We start from the raw sequence: 22,245 nt of genomic DNA, 5'->3' as shown, positions 1-22,245 counted from the left end.
GTGATTTTGTCTACATTCCAACAAAACCCCAAATCCACTAAAATTTTTTAAAATAAAATGTAAAAAATAATTACCCAGATTTCCTTTCAATATGATGCAAAAAAGAAAAGAAAAACAAAAAGCGATCTCTACCCCACAGATGGGTCTTCCCATTATATCCTACTCCCTCCTTCTCTAGATGGACATTCCTTGCCTTCCTTTCCATGTTTCTGAGCAGCTCTAGAGAGAAAATAAAGCAGGACCAGCCTATTGGCCTCAAATGAGCTGGGCTGGGGCTTCTTTGGCTTGTTTCCAGGTCACCACGAAGACTGTGTGGGTGCTGGGACAGGACTCAGTTTGTCTCAAGTTTTGGTTTGCGGGGAAGGCTCTGCTCACAGCGTGTGGAACCCGGGGCCCTGTGGATTCCGGGGTACCACACACCGGGCCTGAGTTTCTGAGGAAAGACTGTGGAGTTGTATAACCAATGAAACTATTTAGAATTGTGCAGCTGGGATAAGGGGATCACATCCCATGCTGGAGGGCAGAAACCAATCCCCTCCAGTGGTGAGGAAAGAATTCTCTCTGGCTCCCATGTTGTTACTTGATTAACTTCACGGTTTCTTAAATTTACCTTTAATGGGAAAATGATCGTGGTGAGGATCACACACAGGAGACAGTCTGGAGGCTTTGTGCCATGCCTCTGAATGGAAACTGGGTCCTCTTGCTCTAGAACTTGCATTTACACAAAACGGACCACCAGGACAGCTCTTACTGATGTTACTATGATGGCCAAAAGTTACTGCTAACTGAGCACACGTTTGTGCCAGGCATAAATCCTCACAACGTAGGTACCCACGACACAGTACTTTTATCACCTTCGTTTTACAGAGAATGAAAAGGAGGCCCAAAGAATCTCCTCCCCACTTATGATAGACACTTTTTTTCTTCTATAAAATGTATGCATGGGGAGAAGTCTACAGTCCCTTTTCTCATACATAAAGTATGAGAGTATTTCAAATAGGCCTTAGCTATAGCCCAGGCCTGTGACAATCAATAGTTTAAAATATTAAATTTTTCTTACGTGATTTTAGCTTTCATTTTTGCAAGCCCTTAATAAGCCCTTCACATGTCCAGGTAATCGATTAGGAACTGTCTAGTTCTTTTTTTTTTTTTTTTTTTTTTTTGCCTTCTCATGTTAAAAGAAATGACAAACCTTTAGATTATTCTTATTGTAACTGCCATTTTTTCTGAAGCCAGAGAGATATACTTTGAGGTACAATACTTATTGTTCTTTTATTTTCTCAGGCAAAAGAGCCCTTGTTGGTGATGGCAGCTTGTTGGCCTTAACGATGGTTAAGTGCTATGTTCCACCAACTACAGTGGTCAATAGACTGGGGAGGAAGCTGCCTACGGAATACGTGACATGTCTCAGAGCTTGTCATATGGGGGAGGAAGTACAGGCAGGCAGGTAATGTTCTGTTTCTCTGGATTTAAAAATACTTGTTTGTTTGATTTTGGATATAAACAGAATTGTTAGTTTTCCAAGGACAAATGGGTTCCAAAGATCTTTTGTCCTTGGGAATGTTTAGGCAGAAGCTGGACAATGACTTGGAGGAGATACTCCAAGGCTGGTTGGACCAGAGTAGTGTTTCCAAAGTAGAGTAAATACAGTGGTATTTATTTATTCTGGTGGGACAGAAACCTCTCCGTAATTAACATTAAATCACATAGTGAGAAAGTCATTCTTTTCAATTGTCTTTCAGTCCTTGTATTCCAGGAAAGGTAAGTCTTATTGTGGTACTCAAATGCATTTAACACCTCATTAACACCACCCCGGCCCTCCCCCCATCGCCCCCACCAGGCACCTTTTTAAACAATGAGAGCCCAGGTCTCAGGCTCTCAAAACCTTTGGCAGGCAATAGTAGCAATCCAGAATTTTATTAGATTGTAATTTATTATCTCCACAAGACAAGTAACAGGAACTTTCTGTAATGATTTAAAGCATTGGAAGAAAAGTATGTTGATTTCAAGAACATTTTAAGGAAATGAGAATAGGGGTGGTAGCCATATACCTTTGGGATGGAGATGCCATGACTCAGAAAGTCAGATTTGGGATCATGTTCCTAAAATCAATCAAATGTCTTCCTTGTTGCCCTGGTTACCCTCCCTTGTACCCCACTCCCAGAATTTAACCCAGTGCTCCAGATGTCACATGTCGGGGTAGGGACACCGACCTGGACCCAACCCTCTGCTCACACTGGCTGGGTTTGGGCCAGCTGTTGTGTAGCTCAGAGGAGTTCAGCCTGTGCTCACCTAACAAGAGGTCACCTAATAGAGAGTGAGCCTTACTCCCTCATAGTTGGAATTAGGATTTGCTTAAAATATTGTGTGATTTCAGAGATGCAGGGAAGCTCTCCCTCTTCACCCAACATACATCCTCTTGGGGATCGTATCTTCGTGTTCACGTCTCTCTTGTGCCTAGCTCAGTGTCTGACATAGTAAGAGCTCAAAAAATAGCTGTTAATGAATGAATGAATGTTAAAAGATACACTTCATCCATCTCATAGCCTCAACTCCAGAGTGCCCTACATGGGCCCCAGACACTGCCCTCACTCTATTGCTGTTGGCCTTCCCCTACTACTCCCCTTTTACTTACACTATACCCAACGCCACAGAGATCTTTGGTCAAGCAATGCTCCCCCTTCCAGAAAGCTGGAGATACAGTGTGAGTTAAGTAATTGAGGAGGAATACACATTTAGATGAGAAAAGAAGAAAGTACTAGTTTTCTGAAAAGATGAAGGAGGAGGTGATAGTTGTGTCTACAAAGCACAACCTGAAATGGAGTTTAATTATTATCCAGTAAATTTAATCAGGCTAAACCAGCCAAACCAACTCATATTTCTGGCATGAAATATCTAGTTTGGCTGCCTATGCTGACCAAATCAATAGAAACTGGCGCCAAACCTCTATTTTATTGTGTGGTTTGTTGGCACAGACTTACTCTTCTTGTTCAAAAACACAGGTACTTGAGTACAAATCCAGCCATTAGGCTTGCTCCCAGCTTCTCTCTGGCAGCTCCAGAATGCTAACACACACCAAGGGTATTTGGAAAGATTGGAATTTCGAATTTGGGAAGAGGAGGACATGGCTTATTGGCGCTTTAGAGCCCCAATTCACAAACGTGGATGTTTCAAATACAAAAACCTAACTTAGATTTCTGAGTTTAAATAGGACTTTAATATAATTAAATGTACAGAATCTTTTAAAACAAAATACCTAATCCAACAAATGCAATAAGGGCTTCGTGCATTTCAATTTCTGTCTGTAGAAACTCTGCAAGTTTCGACTTAAAGGCAGTGAGTCTGTCAAATATTTTCCCACCGGGAACTATTTCTAGGGGAACATGAGCCCTGAGTTCTGATTCTGGTGTTCCCGTCAGGTGCAGGAAAGATCAGCACAGCTCTGACACAATGAGGTTATGCCCAGAAGATGGAAAGAAGTTTTCTAATCGCTCTTTGTTTAGGTGGGGATAAATGTGGTGTTTAGGAATATCATGTCGAGTGGAGCTTTGGCAAGGAACTGTGAATAGTTGAAGAAGGCCATAAGGGAAACCCAGTGATCTATGGGTGCACCCGGGTAGCAGTGCATCTCTTACAATGAGTAGCACCGACATTCAAACCTGAGTTCCTATATTGGTAGCCCAAGAGTTGGTTTGGGTCTGCAAATGAGCTTTGTTTGGCTTGCAGTGTTTTGTTCTGTTAATTGTAACAACACTGAAAAATCTGGAGGTTCTTAAAATTTTTTTAATTTCTGGACTCTCTTGAAAAATCAGCAGATTTGACAGATGGCAAAAATTTTGTCCCTTGTCTACACTATTCTGTAGCTGGATCACTTTCCGCTTATCATCACGCTTGTCCCTGTTACTTCTCCTGTCAAAGAAACCTGTTTTTCTGTATCCATGCCTCTACCAAAGTAAGAAAACAAAAAGTAGCCTGAAAGGGCAGCTTCATATATAATCATCACCTGCTTGGCCGTGGGAGGCATTTGAGTTTGCTTTTCCATTCTAAAATAACGGCCCTGACTTTGTTCCCTTCCTAGGCAAACACATTGTCCGACACTTTCTCCACATTCTCTAGCATCTCCCAACACACACAGGGGTCCTCCAGGGATGCATGCAATCTGCAGAAGTCCCCCCATTCCGTTCCTCATTCCCATTGGGTCATACCCTCTTGCCCCCCTTTTGGTTTGGAATCACTGTATTTAAAACCCTGAAGGAAAGTCTTATTGAATCAATCATTCATCGTAATTGAGCATAAGTATCCAAAATACCATGTAGCTTGGAAATTACTCCTTTGAGGTTAACACTTTAAAAAGATCTTTGGCAAACTAAATTATGTCCCTTGTCTTAACACAGTCCCGGAAAAGGGCTGAGACTCTTTTCATGGTCCCAAGTGGCAGCGTCCCCAACTTGCAATTAGGTTACATTTTAAAAGAGCATTAGTATTGGTTGCTTGCAGCTTATAATTCCTTTCAATATTATAAATGTTGCTAGTTTTTCCACGGCTTACCCACAAATTTCTTTTCAACCATGCAAAGGGACTGACTGCATCATAGTGTTTTTTTCCTGCAAAACCATTCAATGAAAATTTGCATTCCTTCAATAAAGTTGGTGTACTAAGTATTAGAAAACATCAGGAAAATCCACTTTGAGGTAACTGTCAAGTAAGATTGCTACTAAGGGGAAGTAATATTTTCTCTAATTATACCAAATGAGGGCTTCCTCTTAGAATGAGTGACACAGTGGGTTTTTAGCACAATTACCAGAAAGCAGAAGCCTCTAAACCCTGGTCCCACCCTCGAAGAGACAGTGTAAAGGAATCCAGAACCCCTCAAGTTTGTGTCTAGGAAGACCGCAGTGACTCAAGTCAGACGCCAGCCAGTAGGACTGAGCAAGAGGGATGCCCTGCTCCACTAAATAAAATGGCACATGTGAGTGTGTTCTGTCCTCTTGGTGCTACTGCAAGAACTTGCTTCCCAGAAAAATGTCAATACGTGGATAAGAAAATGAGAATGTAAGCTCACTTCAGCATTTAATCTAGCTTCTGTGATAAGAGCTGGGGCTGCTACGGTTACCCCTGGTCAGCAATGGGCCAGGTCACTTCGGTAACAAGCACCCCCATCATTCTGCCTACGTGATTATTTTATGGGCACTTTCTCCTCCAATGGGAGACTTGTGTACAGGCAATCACTTGTTTAAAGACCTGAACAAGTGGAAGCCAGTAGAGATCCGCGAGGCATTGGGGAAAAGCTGACATCGTTCCTGTCCAAGGAAGGCTAGCCCTCCCAGGCATGTAGTAGTCAGAATCTTGCCCCATGACTTTTAAGTTGTGCTATGAAGTTCTTACTACACAGAGATCTTGAAAAGAGATTATAAATATCCTTGAGAACTCCCTGGGAGGGGAAAAGATGCTCAGAGCCAGCTCACATAGAGGGGGAGTGATGTGCCCAAGGAGGGACAGTGAGCCAAGGCTGGACAAGAGAACAGGGTCAGTAGTACCTGAGTTCTGGGCTTTAGCTACAAACCCAGAAACCATCCTGCTGGGACAGTGTCTATGGACATTCTTTCTTCATGTCAGAGATGTGCTGTGGGGAAAGAGAAGAGTGGGCAGGAAGGACTGTATAGTAACTTTTTTTTGCAACTTCTTGGCTCCGTTGGTATTCACCAGTCACACGTACAAATGACTCCTGAAGCATTTCCCACGCAGGAGTCAACTGCTAGCTTACTGTCACAGAAAATAGCTCCTACCCTGCAGAGCGTCCACTCATTGAAAATCCAAGTGTCAACGGACAAAATATCCAGATGGGGAAATCTCCCGCCCCCTCCCCATTCTCCCAGCAGTGTAAAAGGTAACGGGGGTGGGGGACAACTGGAGAAGGAAATGAAATCATGCGGGTTCACCAGGAAAAGATAAAGTGTTGGTGGCAGCAGAGTTGGTGAGTGTGTTGTGGGTATTACCTCTTGATGAGGCTTCCAAGAAGGCTCCCGCTCAAGTCCTGGTGGCTCTGAGAACAAGCATTCTTGCATCAATAGCTAATAGGCTGTCCAACCAGATGTTATCTGGGTGGGATAAGAGGGTGAGAAAACAGACCTGTTGTACGCTGTTGTCAACTGTATTGCTGTGGTCAGAGAAGGCTGGTGTGTAGTGTTTAGCAAGATGCCTCTTTCGTAGTGAGGCAGACCAGATTACGTGGTTGTTCAAATCCGTTTCCTCTTGTGATTGGTAAAATACGAGAGTTACAATCATTCATGCATTACTAAAGCCTCTTCTCCATCATTTTGAAGGGACTTTTTTTTTTGTTTTTCTAGAACAGAGCATGCATCCAGCAGAAACCTAAAGCATTTGCTTTTCTAAGTGATCTTTTGCAATAAGCACACTTAAAAAAAAAAAAAGGAAAAAAAAACCCCAAACTGCATATGGTACCTGTGACAAGACTGGAGATGATAAGCGGTAACACCAGCATCTGTAACATCCTCATCAGAAGTTCCCCAGGAAAGGAGAAGTACTTGACTTCCCGGTAGCTCATTTTGTAGGGTCGGAGGGTAAATCCAAGGATTGTACCTGAAGGGGGGAAAAACGGAGAAAAATTGAGTCTTTTTTAAAACCGAAGTCATAGTCCTAGGGAAATGAGGAACTATTTGGCTGGTGGTCACTGCTGTCAGACAAGAGTACATTTATTTAAGCAGCAAATATTTGTGTTGCTTTAGGAGCAAGGGGTATTCCTGTCTCTTTGGTTGTAGTCTGGAAGGGTCTGGCTGAATCCAGGCTTTCAGCAGAACTTAGAGAAAAAATGTTACTGGCTCCAGCAAATGAAAAATTTCTTTGTCTAACTTGAATGCAGTAGAACCCATTTTGACATGGCTCAGTACAGCGTTACAAAGATAGGGCATAACTAGGAGACAAATCATGTATCCATGAACAAGGCAATATAGGAAAAAAAAACACCCATAATGAATTTCCTTTGTAACAACAGATATTAGGACTGCCAACATAACCACTTATAAAGGGTAGTGTAATTTTATTTTTTTCCAATTAAAAAAATTCCTCTTGTTCACATTGTTAATCCATTTTCATCATCTCCCTGTCTGCACACCATGCTTTCTGTCTACGTGGTCTTGATATTACCTTGGCAACTGTATTGTACAGACTTGTTAGTTGCTGGCAAAAGAAGACTCCAAAACGAGCAGAGACTTTTTTCCAAAAATTTTCCCTGAAAACTTAGGGGGGAGTAAGAGAAAGAGAAGGCAATTTTCCCCTTAATTTTCCTTCTGCTCCTGGAACTTTAAAATATATTAAAAAAAATAACTTTATCTGTAAATTAAATTATGCACGATAGCTTTTGAAGTGTTCAGAAATCAACAAACACATTGAATAAATTTACTCCCTCCCCGCTTCCCTAATTTACTTTCATTGCCCAAGAAAATGTATTTATTCCAGTATTGTAAATATTTTCAAAATTTCTGTCCTGCTATTACTAAAACATGTGAGCTATAGAGAAATATTGAGTTATCTAGAAGCTAGAGGTTGGGGAAGGGGGAGAGAATACTGGGTAGACATAAGTTTTTCCAAGGGAAGCAAGCAGTTCTTTAAGGAAACTGAATCATCCTAACTTCTTATTAAATGGGCTTCTTCTCTTAGGAAATGAGGCACAAAGTTCATTTCAGCTGTCACAGCAACTCCAATTTCATTTCTTGGGTCTCAGCAACCATGAAGTATCCATTCTTTGATTATATAATGTGATATTCCAAGTAAGAGTCTGTGTCTATGTGGCTAGAAAATCTGGCTGATCCAGTTTTCAGGGCCTTTGGGAAAATATTTATCGCGTTTTCCCAATGCAACAATAATACGTTCAAGAGAGAAAAGGGGATTTGGAAAACACAGAAAAGAGAGGCAAAAGCCTGCCTCTCTTGGTTCGACCACTTAAACAGCAAATAGCTAATGCTCACTGAGCTCCTGCCATACGCCAAGCATTGTCAGTGTTTTACTTGTGTTGGTCTGGATACTTAATCCTCACAAAACCCCTCCGGAGGTAGGTACTGTTTTATCACCAAAGCACTGATGGAGAAATCTAATCACAGTGAACTTCGAACTTGCCAGATTCCAATAGCTATTCAATACCAAAGTCAAAAAGCCACTCAAGTGACAGAGCTGGGATTTAAACCCAGGCATTTGGACTCGGAGCTCACATTCTTGACCACCTCCCAGACTGCCTACCTCTCCCGTAGAGCTAAACAACCACTGTTAGGGCTTCTGTGAGTTTCTTTTCAGAATGTTCTCATACAAAGCTAAATATACGGAAATCACACAGAATATACTTTTCCATATACAGTCACCATTAAGCATCGCTTTTAGCCTCATGATATCAGATCCAATGACTGTACCAAATTTACTTAATACTTCCTTTGTTGTTGAGCAGTTAGGTTGGTTAGCATTTTTTCCACTTTTATGAAGAACACCATGATGAATGTATGAAGGCTGTTTTAGAACTAGAAATATTTTTTTAGGGCAGTTTAGAGAAAGGAAACCAGTGCACTGAAGACTATGATGACCTTGACTGATGTTATCAAATTGTTTTCCCAGTGGGGTGGCCGCTCAGTTCAATGCTTCGTTAGTGAATGACAGGCCTGTAGTATTATCTCTATTGCTAGGAGCTGGGAGAATTATCATAAAAAACTGTTAAACAAAATTTGTGAATGTGATGAGTAAATAGTACATGTTTCTTATTTCCTTTCAATTTACTTAACATCTAACGAGGTCAACCATTTCTCCTAATTGTATATTCTCCAAGCATTTATTAAATCCTAATAGTTGAAGAGTTTATATGTGTATATGTGTGTATTTGTTTATAAATTCTTTGCATAATAAAGATAACTACCCTTTGCCTATGTGTAAAATATTTGCTCTATTTTTCTAATTGCTGGCCATATATTATTACTCTAAAATACACAGGTATTTTGCATTTTTATAAAATAAAGTCTGCACATCTTTTTTTATTAGGTGATTTCTTCAAGAGTTATATACTTTAATTTCCTTCCTTCCTCCCAAGTTAGATAAATCTTTAATTCATTTTTCCTTCTTTGATTGTTTGCTTGCTTTGTTTTAAAATATTGAAGCTTTAATCTTCCTGGAACTTGGTTTGGGGTAAGGCATTTAATTCTAATTTTCAGTGTGCATTATTCCACACCGCATCATCAACAGCACATAGGAATTCTAAAAGGCGCTGGTAATATCTAGTTTTTTCCTGCCTGTTTAAATAAAGACCAAGTCACACCGAAATAACTGCTTCATCTTATAAGTAAGTAAATAAATAAGTATTCATAAACCTTACTTTACTTCCAATTAAATATAATTTTACTGGAATTGATTGTTTTCTGATCTTTATTTAAATGCATTTAAACACTTGTCATTCAATTATAACATTAAATGTGCACAATAAACACAAGAAACTCATCTTGGTCACCTGGGATTTGACCATATAAAAATATTAGGAATTTTAGATATCTGCCAAATAACAATTTAAGACCAGGCTTGGTTTTACAAGTTCATTTCTAAGTTGGCCGTTTCATTAGAAATGTATTTACTCAAATATAACACTGTTTCCGAGGAGGGGTAGGATCCTGGCTAGTCCAGAAGGTATTTATTAGTTAGGTTATTTAAGTTGTTTAAGAAATTTAAATTATTTAAGTTATCATTTAGAATGGGACAGGTTCTAGGAGGCAGAGACAAGCCAATATCGATGAAGGAAGGGGATTAATCTTTCTAAATACTAGGTGCATTAGATCTCGTTTCCCAAAGTCTAACCTTCGCCAACACTGATTGTATTCTTCTCTCTACAGCCATAGCAGCCGTAGCCAGACTCTCTCTCTCTGGGAGCTCTATGTACTTTCTCTCTTCTCCCCCCATCAAATCCCACATTTATCCAGTGCCACCAATTTTCATCTAGGTGCTAGGAGGGGAAGTAGGCCAGCTCAGTGAGTGAGTCCTGGGCAGTGGTGAATGATGTCTCTTAACTCCAGTCCACCAGGCAGATGTCTACCAGAGCAGCAGAAAAACAGCCAGGGGGCAGAGTCTCAAGAGGTGATGATATTTTTCTTCTGTTTTTCCAGTCAACAAGCTTCTTGCTTGGAAGCGTAGTCCTGGCATCAGCTACTCTAGAATGTCTCAGTTTCTTTACATTCTCCAATGTGGAACCCCTGTTTTCTTAAAGCTCTTCTTTATAGTTGGGACAGCAGATAGGAGTCACCATCTATTTCTTCATAAGGGATAGTTTCAGGTCGAAAGCTTTGAAGAGAAGAGTTGTTTAGAGGGATAGCACATGGCAAATACTCTTTGAATCAGTTTTGCCCCTGACTAAGCTTTGATCTGTTTGCTCTCTCTGGGTTTACCAAGTGAGCCATTTCTACTCCTAGGAAAGAGGAGATTTTCTTGGGAAGGGGAATATTTATTGAGCCCTTAATAGGCTCAATGGTGGCCTGATCCTCATCACAACTTTATGAGGTAGATATTATCATGCTTATTTTAAAAAATGAATACACTGATTGATGCTCAGAAGCTAGTTAACTTGCTACAGAATTATTAAGGGCTTGACTTGGGAATTTTAAAGAAAACCCAGAGCTGTTTCTACGACACTCGAATGCCTCTCAAACACAGACCTATCCTTGTAGTCAGGACCTGAGGACAGGTCTCAAATCAACCTGGCTCCTGGGTCTTTAGCATTTCTAACTCCTGAACTCTGGAAGCACTTGAGTAATAATCTTGGACCTGCTAGCGATGTCCCAGAGGCACCCAGTCCATGCTGAAACCCATCATAGGTCCCGATACGGTTATCATAGTACTAGATCACTGTTTAAAATGATTCCACCAAATCCCTTTTGATGGAATGATTTAACTCAACTTACAAAAAACTTATTAATTAAACTAGCTTGCCTCTTCACCCCACTTCACGCATCGTAATCCTTGGAAACCAACAGTAACAAAGCTGGAAAGGACATGAAGTGAAAACATGCTTCAGGCTCCCATGTTTAATGACAATAGCTTGCAGGCATCGAGTACATGCAAGATGCTGAGCCCTCACGAGCACATTGGAGAACCACAGAGGTCAGGACCAATATTACCTACACCTCACAGATGAAGAACTGGAGTCATTGAGAGGGCAGGTAAATTGCCAAAACCTCACAGCCAGTGCAGGTTGGGGCCACTGTCAATGCAGAGAGGGGTCAAGCTGCTTCCCCTATGCCAGGTGAATGGCTGAGGTGGGCTTCACACCCAGGCTCCTCAGCTCCAGAGCCTGGACTTTCACCTACTCTGCTATACTCCTGGCCTCTCAACAGTCATGGTACTAATTTAAAGAGCCTAAGTTTAGGACGCAAGTTTATTTCGCCTACCTTCTCGTTCCAGTTCAAATTAGTTTAACTAATATAGAGCCTGAGGTGGGCAAAGGTTTTGTTGGTGTTACTTAATGAAGTCAACATCCAGCTTTTTTCACTTCATTTGTTGAATGAATAAACAAAAGACTTTTTTTTTTTTTTTTTCCTGCTTTTGCTCTGCCAGGCAGCATTAGAGGTGAGGCCAGGGTGGTAAGGTCAGGCAGCTGTCAGCGACCAATCAAGAGGAGCAAGGGCTCTGAATGCGAAGACTGCTTTTTTGGGGTAAGCAGTTCAGGTTTCTGATTATGCAGCCCAGCGATGAAACGAGTCTTCCCTGAAACATCCTCACATCCTGATGCACAGATTTCTCAGAGCCCTCTACTCTCTGCCCTTCCGACCAGTTAGAGGCAGCAGGGCGGGGGGTGGCCTTCTTCACTGTGCTAAAGTGCTCACTCATGGCCCCTGCACGTCCTTGAAGTGCATTGACCGAGGTTCCCAGAGCTAATAAAAACCTTGATGGCCACCAGATCTTTAATGCAAAAGAACAGATCCTTTATTATTGATTACTCTGCAAAAACAACGACAAAAATCAGAATAACCTCCCCGCGGGATTTGTTACAGCTGAAGTACACTTTGTAGTTTGCATCTTGGCGACATTATATAATACACGGATGTTACAGTTCAGTTCGGATTGCTCATTCTCAGTCAACAGTCTTCTATCATTCCTGTTTTGGTATTTTACCGGATTTTTGGAATCTAGGAAATATCTTAACTGGAACGTTGGAGGTGATCGAAATGAACTGTGCTGGCTGAATTCGATAAACACAGATGCATTTTTGTTTAAAGATGTTCTCCTAATACAAAGAGCTCAAGAAGTGAGTCCTTCAGGGGCTCGCTGTTTCCCCTAGAGAGTCTCTACCACAAACACTTCTTTGGAAGATTAAATATCACTTCGCTTTTCTAAACTAAGATGCAACGTGCACACTAGAGCCTCAGGAAGAACACACCACCACAGGCTTCCTTTTGAAAGCCAGACACGCACAGCAAGTTAAAAGCTAAAGACATCTTTTAAGAATTTGGCCCATATTTAATCTGATAAAATTAATGAAAATATTAAGAAGCCAGAAAATATGTAAGAGTAGAAAAATGAGGCACAATTTGAAGTAAAATTTGGACCGATTCAACTTTTAACTTTTGATAAACATTGGAGTTTGAAATAGTAAAATTTTACTCAAGTTCCCCCGCCCTATCTCCAAACTGTCACGAACAGATTGGCAGACCAAAGCTTTCTAGATTTACTGCTCACCATACAAAATTCTCCGGGAAAAAGACAGGTTGCTCCCAAAGAGCTCAAACGCCAAAAGTGAATCTAAAAGTAATAGTGGCATTGACCTTGAGAGGAAGATTTTCCATTTTGAGCCACCCTATGAAAACTACCAAAATGTCCACCCAGGATGAGCCAATGAGCTCTTCCAACGTCGACCCTGCAAACCAGTCAGCGGACATTCAAACTCCTACCCAGAATAAGCTGGGCCTGCAGATCTTTAGCCAGAAAGAGTACCATGCTGTCCGCTCATATGCAAGATGGCACGAGGAAAATAATGATTTCAAAATTTCTGTTGGTGGCACACACTGGTTTTATGTGACAAAACACTACTATTTCCCAGGTAGGATCTTTTCATTTATGTAGCAACAATAACAACAACAAAAGACCAGGACTACTTTGTCTCAAGGCTATAATGATCAATGTATGCAGCAACAAAAGCACAGGAATGAATCTACCACTCTTGCCACGTTCTATTGGTTGGAAGCAAGTCACGGGTCCCACCCACCCACACACAACAAGTGAGCTGCCCTGGGCGGTTAGGGGCTGTCCAATGTGCAAAGGTCTTTCGGCCTCTTTATCAAGCGCTTCTCGTGTGGTGTAGACACATGCATAGGGAAGATGCTCTATAGATGTTTGGTGAATGAATGATGTTGCGATTGTAGTCCTAGCCCTGCCTTTAACTTTTTTTTTTCAAAGATTTTATTTATTTATTTGAGAGAGAGAGAGTGAGAGAGAGCACATGAGAGAGGGGAGGGTCAAAGGGAGAAGCAGACTCCCCGCAGAGCAGGAAGCCCGATGCGGGACTCGATCCAGGGACTCCAGGATCATGACCTGAGCCGAAGGCAGTCGCTTAACCAACTGAGCCACCCAGGTGCCCCCTGCCTTTAACTCTTAATGTGATCTCTCTTAGGCCTCATTTTTTTTTTTTTCCTAATTTATAAAGGAAGAATGCTCCAAGATTCACACATCACCCTCCTTCTTGCCTGGGCCTATGGCATAGCCTTCCAAATGGTCTCCCTGCTTCTGCTTTGCCGTCCTACAGCCTCCCCCTGACATACTACCCAGAGGTGTTTCAAAACCCAAGCCAGAGCGTTGTTCCTCTCTGTCCCCTCATGGCTCCCCACATCACGTGGGGTAAAAGCCCAAAGCCTTGTGATGGCTGCACCTGGCCTGCTTCCCCAGCTTCACCATATTCAGAACTCACCCCCCACCCCACCACCCGCCCCGTTTCACCATTTGCCTCCTCGCCGTTGCTCCACCATCAGACAGGATCCCACTTTATGGGCCTGGTGCTGGCTCTGCTTCCTGCCTGGGACACTCTTCGCAGGAGTTCCCATGTTTACTTCCAGACTTCGTTCCAATGTCACCTTCTTATTGCAGCCTACCCTGAACTTTCTTCTCCCTCGGCTGCCTTTGTTTCAGGAGTTCTTATCACCTTCCAAAACGCGATATAATTTTCTAATTTCGTGTGCTTGCTGTTTATTGTTGTCTCTGCCTCCTCAAGTATAAGCTCCGAGAGATCCAGATTTTTCTTTCCTGAGGCATTTGTTTTTGTTCACTGATATATATTAAGCCCCTGAAACAGTGCCTGACACATAGTAGGTGCTCAGTATATTGCTGAATGAATGAACAAGCAGCATGGCTTAGTTCTCTTTCAGATGATCCACACCCAGCATGTCCTGGCCACCCCCCCTCTCCGCCGTGCTGCACACATTTACCAAAGGGAGGAATTTGGAGGAATCGCTTTGCTCTGTGCTTCACAGTAAATCCCGTTTCCCACTGTGCTCTGTGAGCTCAGTGACTAACCCTCAGGAACACCCCTTCTTCCAAACCGTGATTTCTCTCTCGTGATCTGTGAAACTGGGTCTCAACTGAACCTCGATTTCTCATACGGCTTAGGTTTTTAGATTCACAAACCAGGAGTGATAGCTCCTGATTCCTGGTTCTTCCACAAGGCTTGATTTTTTTTTGAATATGAAGGAGAGCAGGCATGAGGCTCTAGAAAGATCATGGACTGAGATTTCAGAGATGAGGTTCTGGGTCTGACGTTGCCAGCAAATGATGCTGGTGGGTACTTGACTTAAAAGATTGAATCTTCATATCAAACGTGCAGGATTTAATATCGCCCACTTACAGAGGAGGAGACTGAACCCTTGAAAGAAGAAGCCTCTTGTTCTAGGAGACAGGGCCAGTGACTGATGTTGGCAGAATGGGGTTGCAAACTGAGGTCTGCCCATTTCCACAGTTTAGTTTTCAAATCATGTCATCTCTTTGGACTTTTTTTTTTTGTGTGTGGTCCACAAAATGGGAGGGATAGATCAGAGCAGGCAGTATCTAAAATCTTCTTGAACTTTAATATTCTCGGCAAAAGGTTCTGAGTTTAAAAGAGCCATGTAAACCAAAAGCATTATAAATCTTAGCTGCTATATTATGAATGTATCTTGTTTCTTCTCATGAATTCTAAAGTCCTTGATAAGGCGTAGGAAAGCATTTTTTAATAGGTCAAAAAATGCTTTGTCAACTTGGCCATTATAGTTATTATGGCAGGTAGGCAATAAATAATTATTTGAGAGATCAAATAGAAGTTTCTATTTTAGAACTGGGCTAGCGTGTAGCCCAAGCTGGAGAAATCATAAGTCCGTCTCAAGCAAGCCTGATGAAGCCAGTGGGCATAAAGTTCCACTGGTTTATTTTTACAAGAAGGGCAAGGGTGTAATGGTGAATTTACCTGCTCCAGGGGTCTGCTGCTCCCTGTCTTTGGTTTCACCCCAAACTTCCAGGCATTTCCTGGAGAGAAGCTACTCTGTGGGAGGCAACCTTTCAACCCTCCCCCACTGCTCTGTTCCCACATCCTACAGAGATTTGGGCCCTGGCTTGGCTCATTCTTTTGTCCTTCGGTATTTCCTGTTGCTGGAGGTGGGAAATACCTGCTCCAGCCTTGTTCTACCAGTGGTGCCCAGGGGAAACCAGCCCTGGGTAACTGATGCAGACAAATCCACATGGCAAGCAACTCAGAGAAGACAACTCTACCAGAAGAACCCTAGGAGGGGTGCCTGGGTGGCTCAGTCGTTAAGCGTCTGCCTTCGGCTCAGGTCAAGATCCCAGGGTCCTGGATCGAGCCCCGCATCGAGCCCCGCATCGAGCCCCGCATCGAGTCCCACATCAGGCTCCCTGCTCAGCGGGAAGCCTGCTTCTCCCTCTCCCACTCCCCCTGCTTGTGTTCCGTCTCTCACTGTGTCCCTGTCAAATAAACAAATAAAATCTTAAAAAAAAAAACAAAACCCTAGGAGTTCTGAAAAGCCTGTGCTTTCTGCCTAAAACTGCACTAACATAGCCTATGTGAAGTGGCAATTAAATTTGCAAATAATCCTATAGGTCTTTCAAATGTCCCATCCATGGTCATTTAAAAAATATTCTACTAAAATCATTGGCACCTGTTGCATTCCTTTCTGGTAAAAAATAAAATGGTGTTATGACTGAGTAGAAACTGTAAGCGCAGTTTCAATTCTGGGGATGTTTCCCACAGATACACTTTACCTGGGGGAAATAACTTTGGTACAGGATTATTCATTGTACCATTTAACAAATATATCTAAAAGTTGGAAACCATGTAAGTGCCCATTCATCGGGAATTGCTTAAATAGATGATGGTACACCCATCTAATGCACCCCCAAGAGAGAAGGAGGAGGCTTTTTATGTGCGAATAAGGCACAATATCCAAGGTATATAGTACAGTTAAAAAAGTAAGATGTAAGGCAGGCTACACATATTATGCCAGCATTTGCATACAAAAGGCAAAAAAGGGATAGATACGTACTTATTTTTATACTCATAAAATAATTCTCAAGGCACACAAGAAACTGATAACAAGGTATTTATATCTTTTTGTACTTTTTTATTTTGGGCAATGTAAATGTATTTCATAAATAAAATAACAAAATAAATAAGCAAAAAAAATTGGCTCACTTTTTTTTTTTTTTTTTAATCTGACTGAATTCAGTGTGCCTGACTGGCTCAGTCCGAGAAGCACGTGACTCTTGATCTCTGGGTCATGAGTTTGAGCCCCATGTTGGGTGTAGAGATTAGTTAAATAAATAAAAACGAAACTTAAAAAAAAAAAATCTGACTGAATTCCGATCTACGGTGTATCTGCCAGATGCTTGGATCTTTATAAAAAGTCACTTTGGGACTGGGTTAGTTTCTCCTCCGCCTTGCTTTAATTTGCTTTAGCAATGGGTTGACTTAATTTGGGCCAGGGAGAGGAAAGTGACTATTTGTGCTCAGATTTCTAGTGAGTGGATCACTTTCTGACCTAACAGTTCTCTTTTTCTCTGGAGACAAGGAAGTGAATCTGAAAAAACTTTGAACTCAATCCTTATAGGATCACGTCTGCTTAGCCCTTGGAGTAACGAGTAACGAGTGCACCAAAGCTGCAAAGTCACCCTGTGAACCACTAGGCAAAGAACACACTCTTTCATCATCCATCATACTGGGCAAAGCAATGCAATGGCAGAACTGACAAAGCCCTGGGAAGCCTATGGAATCTCAGCTTTTTTTTTTTTTTTAAAGATTTTATTTATTTATTTGAGACAGAGAGAATGAGAGAGAGATAGCACATTGAGAGGGGGGAGGGTCAGAGAGAGAAGCAGACTCCCTGCCGAGCAGGGAGCACGACGTGGGACTTGATCCCGGGACTCCAGGATCATGACCTGAGCCGAAGGCAGTCGCTTAACCGACTGAGCCACCCAGGCGCCCGGAATCTCAGCTTCTTTATATGACTATTTCATTCGCCTTAAAAAAGCAAATGGAAGTCTATGGAATCTCAGCTTCTTCTTCTTCTTTTTTTTTTTTTTTAAGATTTTACTTATTTATTTGTCAGCAAGAGAGAGAATGAAAGAGAGAGCGAGCACAAGCAGGGGAGTGGCAGGCAGAGGGAGAAGCAGACCCTGCTGAGCAGGGAACCCGATGCGGGACTTGATCCCGGGACCCTGGGATCCTGACCTGAGTCAGAGGCAGATCCTTACCTGACTGAGCCACCGAGGCGTCCCTGGAATCTCAGCTTTTTTATATGTCTATTTCATTTGCCTTAAAAAAGCAAATCCAAGAGGACAAAAGTAAATAAATAAAAAAAGAAGATGGCTCTGGTCATCGGCAGTCTGTTAAAAGACTCAGAATTTCCTTCTCGATTCATCATTCACATTCAACAAGTTGAAGGCAGGAGCAAGCACACGGATCCCTGGGGTTTTGCCTTACTTGCTTTAAAGATGAAATTTCCAGGGATGCAATGTGTCTAAAAGGATGAGAAGGGCAGCAATTGTCCATCTCTCATTAGGGACAGATGGGCTTCATCTTACAAGATTCTGAATAGAAAGTCTCTCGCTAATAGGCTATTGTTTTCTCTCTGGGAAGCAGAAGCGGGCTGTGGCCTGGAATCATTGTTGGAGAACTGGAGAGTCTCTTTGGGTACAAGAAGAATGGAGGTGCCCTTTCTGGAGACAGAGACTCAGTCTTGAAATTCAAAACTTAAGGGTGCCTTTTAACTCGCTGCTCCTATATTTACCTTTGAATCTTTGAGACGATACACAGCGTGAAAAAAAGAGTGCCTTTCCCCCTCTTGTCTTAATTCATCCAGGGAATATCTTCCTTTATCTAGTGTGGGGGCTTTTATTCTTCTCTTTTTGGTTTCAAAACCACTCGAGGACCTCTCTTGACTGGGCATAGTGATGGAAATATTCTTGGGTTAGGGAGTAAGCGCTGGGCAACTTTGATAGCCCTGAAGCTTGACCTAAAACTCTTCATTTTTATACTCGGCGCACCCAATGGCTACACTTCGTGCCCTCAAGTGCTCTGTGTGTTTCCTCACCTCACAGCAATGATACAGCTCACCCAGCTGCCAGACCAAATAGTTGATGAATGATAGCACCCCAGTGTTCCATAAATATCAAGCGCTCTAACACCTGGAATGCACAACTTGGACAAGACGGGGCTTAAATTCCAGTTGCCTTTTCCAGAAAATGTAGGCTCTTCCCTGCCTTGTTGGCTCTACAGCAAAAACAGAGACTCGCCACCTTCCTCCTCTGATTTATGAAGGATGGGCAGAAGACTGCAGGGCAGAGGCCCGCCTCATCTGTGGGCTCCAACCTGGTTATGCCACCCAGAGTGCAGGAACATGATGGCCCTCAAGAATTTAGTGGGACAGAAGGGGGCTGCTTGTGGATGGGAGAGACTGGCTAGACGCGGTCGGGAGATCAACGGTATGGAATAGAGGTCCTTGCAATTGTACAGTGTCAAGGAGTGGAATGAAAACACTGGCGTGTTTTACTCCATACATTCTGCTTTAGATGAAGGCAAAGCAGACGTTAAATGACAGAATTTTGAAGTCGGAAGCAGACATTAGTCGAAACGTGATTTGCTGACGAGGAAATCTGAGGCCCAGAGATTTGTCCTGAATCATAAAGTGAGTTGATGGCGGAGCTGGGTCTGTAACCAGGACCTTTAGACTCTCAGGGATTTCTCAGCTGCATTCCGGACATGTGCAGATACTGCTCAGGAGGAGGATTGACTGGGCCCTGGACTCGCATTGCTAGAGAGTGCACTGGGCAAACACTTTGTAAACTGGAGCACCGCAACAATGGAAGGTATTATTACTGCAGGTAATGGTTCCGGACACACCTGCTTATTTGATAACGTACTTAAAAGAGAAACAAATTTGAAGTTGCCTGCTCAGTTTTCTCATTACCTGAACGAACAGGAAGAAAACAGCAAAGTAAAATCCAGAGATAATCTTCGAACGACATCAAGCCCTCTACCCCGTACCAACTCTCTTAGGAACCAGCAACACTCCTCCCAACACTCCTTCCAGAACCCCTCAACTAGCCTGTCCCAACTCTGATAGGGATGGCAGGTAATGGGCAGTAGATCCCAAAACGCTGGAGAAAAGGAAGATACCAGGGAGGTGGTGAACTAGCAGATTGGTCCCAAGTGGTATGAACAAAAATGCACGATTGAGTAGGTTAAAACATTTATTGAAAACATTTTCTCAGCAGCTCTCCTTGCCCGAGACATCTACTATCAGGCACGCCCTCCATTGAGCAGTCTGTATTGTGATAAGGGCTGGGCCCGGGGATTCCTTTCTGCTTGGGCTCAGGAGGCCAGGTGGGTGAGGGACAGATAATGACAGTATCACTTACTCTAAGCCTTTCATCTCTGCCTCTCAAAGCCCTTTATAACCACTAAATCTCCTCCTACAAGTCTTCTTGGCTCTCTTCTCTAGCCAAGGAAATAGAAGCCACTTATCCTAGACCTCAACCGGGTGGTCATCTTCTCCCCTTCCTGGCCTGTCCTCCCCGCACCCCAGGCTCTCAGGTCTCTAGCAGATAGCGTCATCAAATCAGTGTGTATTTTCACTTGGTCCCCCAGCAAAGACACAAGCAAAAGATGAGGGGTGTACAGTTTCTGTGGATATTCTACCTGCCAAGCCCTTAAGGAAATTATTAAAGTTTACATGGTTGTATGTAGCGGAACTGGGATATAAATCTTGGCAGAGAGGTGTTACAATTATTCTATTTTACACATGAAGGAACAGAGGCTCAGTTCCAGAACTGGGACAGAAACCTAGAAGTGTCAGACTCCAGACTCCATAGCCCTGATCCACTCCCCTCTCCCCTATACGGTCCTGGACTACATCCCCACGATAGGAGGCAGCTCCCTGGAATGCTTTTCGAAAAAAATTGAGGGCCAGGATCCAAGTGGGCCGTGAGCACATGTCAGGTAGTTATTATTGCTGTCCCTGACAATTTTTCTGTATTTCTGCTCCCTGGGGGAGAAGACAAAGCAGAAGAAAATCACGAGTCCCTACACCCTACCTTTGTGTCCCTTCTCCCGAGCAGGGCATGGTGAATCCACGGCTTCTGAGCTCATGAGGCCTAGCCCCTTTCCTCCCAGCCCTCTGTCCCCAGGAGCCTCTGTGAGGAGCGGAGCTCCACAGCACCAGGGGAGGACCTACCCCAGGAGCCCCCTTTTCTCATAGCTTCCTGAAGCTCCCTCTCCCTCTTCTCGTTTCTAGGAAGTGTTGAAGAAACCATAAATTGCAGCCCAGAAATCTTTCACCATTCTTTGGATTCCTGTTGTTCAACTGTGTGGAGATGCCTGTCTCCTGGTAGGCAGAGAGGCTACCCACATGGTGCCCACACCGCTAACTCCAGCCTTCGGCCCCTTTGGTCCCATTACCAGTCACTTCAGTGTGGCAGCTGCTGGCTAACCACATCACTAAACATGTTTGACTGAACTAACGGACTCAGCTAGAGAGTGTGTATGTGTGCAAGGCACAGAATACCACTACGGCCTTTCTGGGAGATACTCGCTTTATTCATAGAGAAGGGCCCAGGAGCTAACAGTGTTCTGAGAAGAGTCTCACTTACACAATAGCTTATGCAGGAGGACAGCCCGCTTCAATGATCATTATTCATTTAACCCTCAAAGACAGAACCTGTCCTGGTTCAGTCTCAACATCAAAATACCTTCAGAATCTCCCTGTATAGTGAGCTTCTTACACTGTATCTCTGTTGTGGCATTTGCATCTCAAAATCAACACGTCCCAAAACCGAAGTCCCCCCTCGCATTCCTGCCCCAATCTTCTTCCTGTATTCTACCCTCACTGATAGCGCCAGCACCCGCAGTTACCCAAGTCAGAAACCGGAGCGATGGCCTGCAGTCCGGCTCTTCCGCTAATACTCCCAGGCAAGCAGCTGTCGGGACGCAGGACTGCCTCAGGTACTGGGGTCTCAATTTCACCCCCCCTTTCTGTCACTCCTGTCTTTGGGTCAGTGCACACCCTTAGCTAATTGATGTCATAAAACAAGAAGGGACATGTCCCGAGGGCAGGGACCAGCACTCAGAAGAGTGGATGAGTCTCAACATAAGGCCAGATTGGTGGATTTGAATCCCGGTCAATACGCATCAGCTCTGGGAGAAGTCTCTGAGCTGTTTCCTTATCTGTGAAATGAGAATAAGGATACCTCCCTCCCTGGCTTGTTTTGAGAATTAAAGCTAATGTGTTAACAACATTTACAACAGTGCTTGGCACACAGTGTAAGTGTTTGCAATGTATATAATACGTGTAATGGTAGATGAGGGGACCGAGGCTCAGAGCAGTTAAATGCATCCTCTACGATCATACAGCTATTAAATCATACAGTTGGCATATAAATCCATGTCTATCCTTCATCAAAAGCCACACTTTCTAGGACCTACATTGTTTTTTTTAAGATTTTATTCATTTATTTGAACTAGAGAGAGGGTGAGAGAGGGCGCATGAGTTGGGGGACAGAGGGAGATGGAGAAGCAGGCTCTCTGCCGAGCAAGGAACCCAGCGAAGGGCTCGATCCCAGGACCCTGGGACCAGGACCCAAGCAGAAGGCAGACGCTTAACCGACTGAGCTATCCAGGCGACCCCCCCCCGCCCCGACAACCCCCACGGGTGTTCATAAGAAAGTAGAATCTCTAAAGTATCA

General features: G+C 43.2%; 1 protein-coding gene across 2 annotated transcripts in view; it reads right to left on the bottom strand.

Moving 5' to 3' along the window:
* The window catches only part of LOC118006424 (excitatory amino acid transporter 1), a 78,976-nt gene that overhangs the window by 50,427 nt on the left and 6,304 nt on the right, over positions 1–22,245 (bottom strand). Inside the window, exons 1-2 of one of the 2 annotated variants that reach the window (XM_034999082.1) lie at positions 6,463–6,548; positions 5,997–6,098 (exon numbers count right to left, since the gene is read on the bottom strand). Coding sequence is in view for 1 of the 2 variants with exons in the window: in XM_034999081.1 (XP_034854972.1) it covers positions 6,463–6,600 (138 nt within the window). In the remaining variant the exon portion in view is untranslated. Of the gene's footprint in view, positions 1–5,996; positions 6,099–6,462; positions 6,601–22,245 lie in introns of those variants that run through there. The other variant, XM_034999081.1, reaches the window with a different exon arrangement.

This window comes from Mirounga leonina, unplaced genomic scaffold (assembly GCF_011800145.1).
Source record: "Mirounga leonina isolate KUSES-001 unplaced genomic scaffold, KU_Mleo_1.0 Mir_96, whole genome shotgun sequence".
NCBI classification, from domain to species: Eukaryota; Metazoa; Chordata; class Mammalia; order Carnivora; family Phocidae; genus Mirounga; species Mirounga leonina.
The sequence above is the reverse complement of the archived record's forward strand: the minus strand, read 5'-3'. Positions and strand labels throughout refer to the sequence as shown.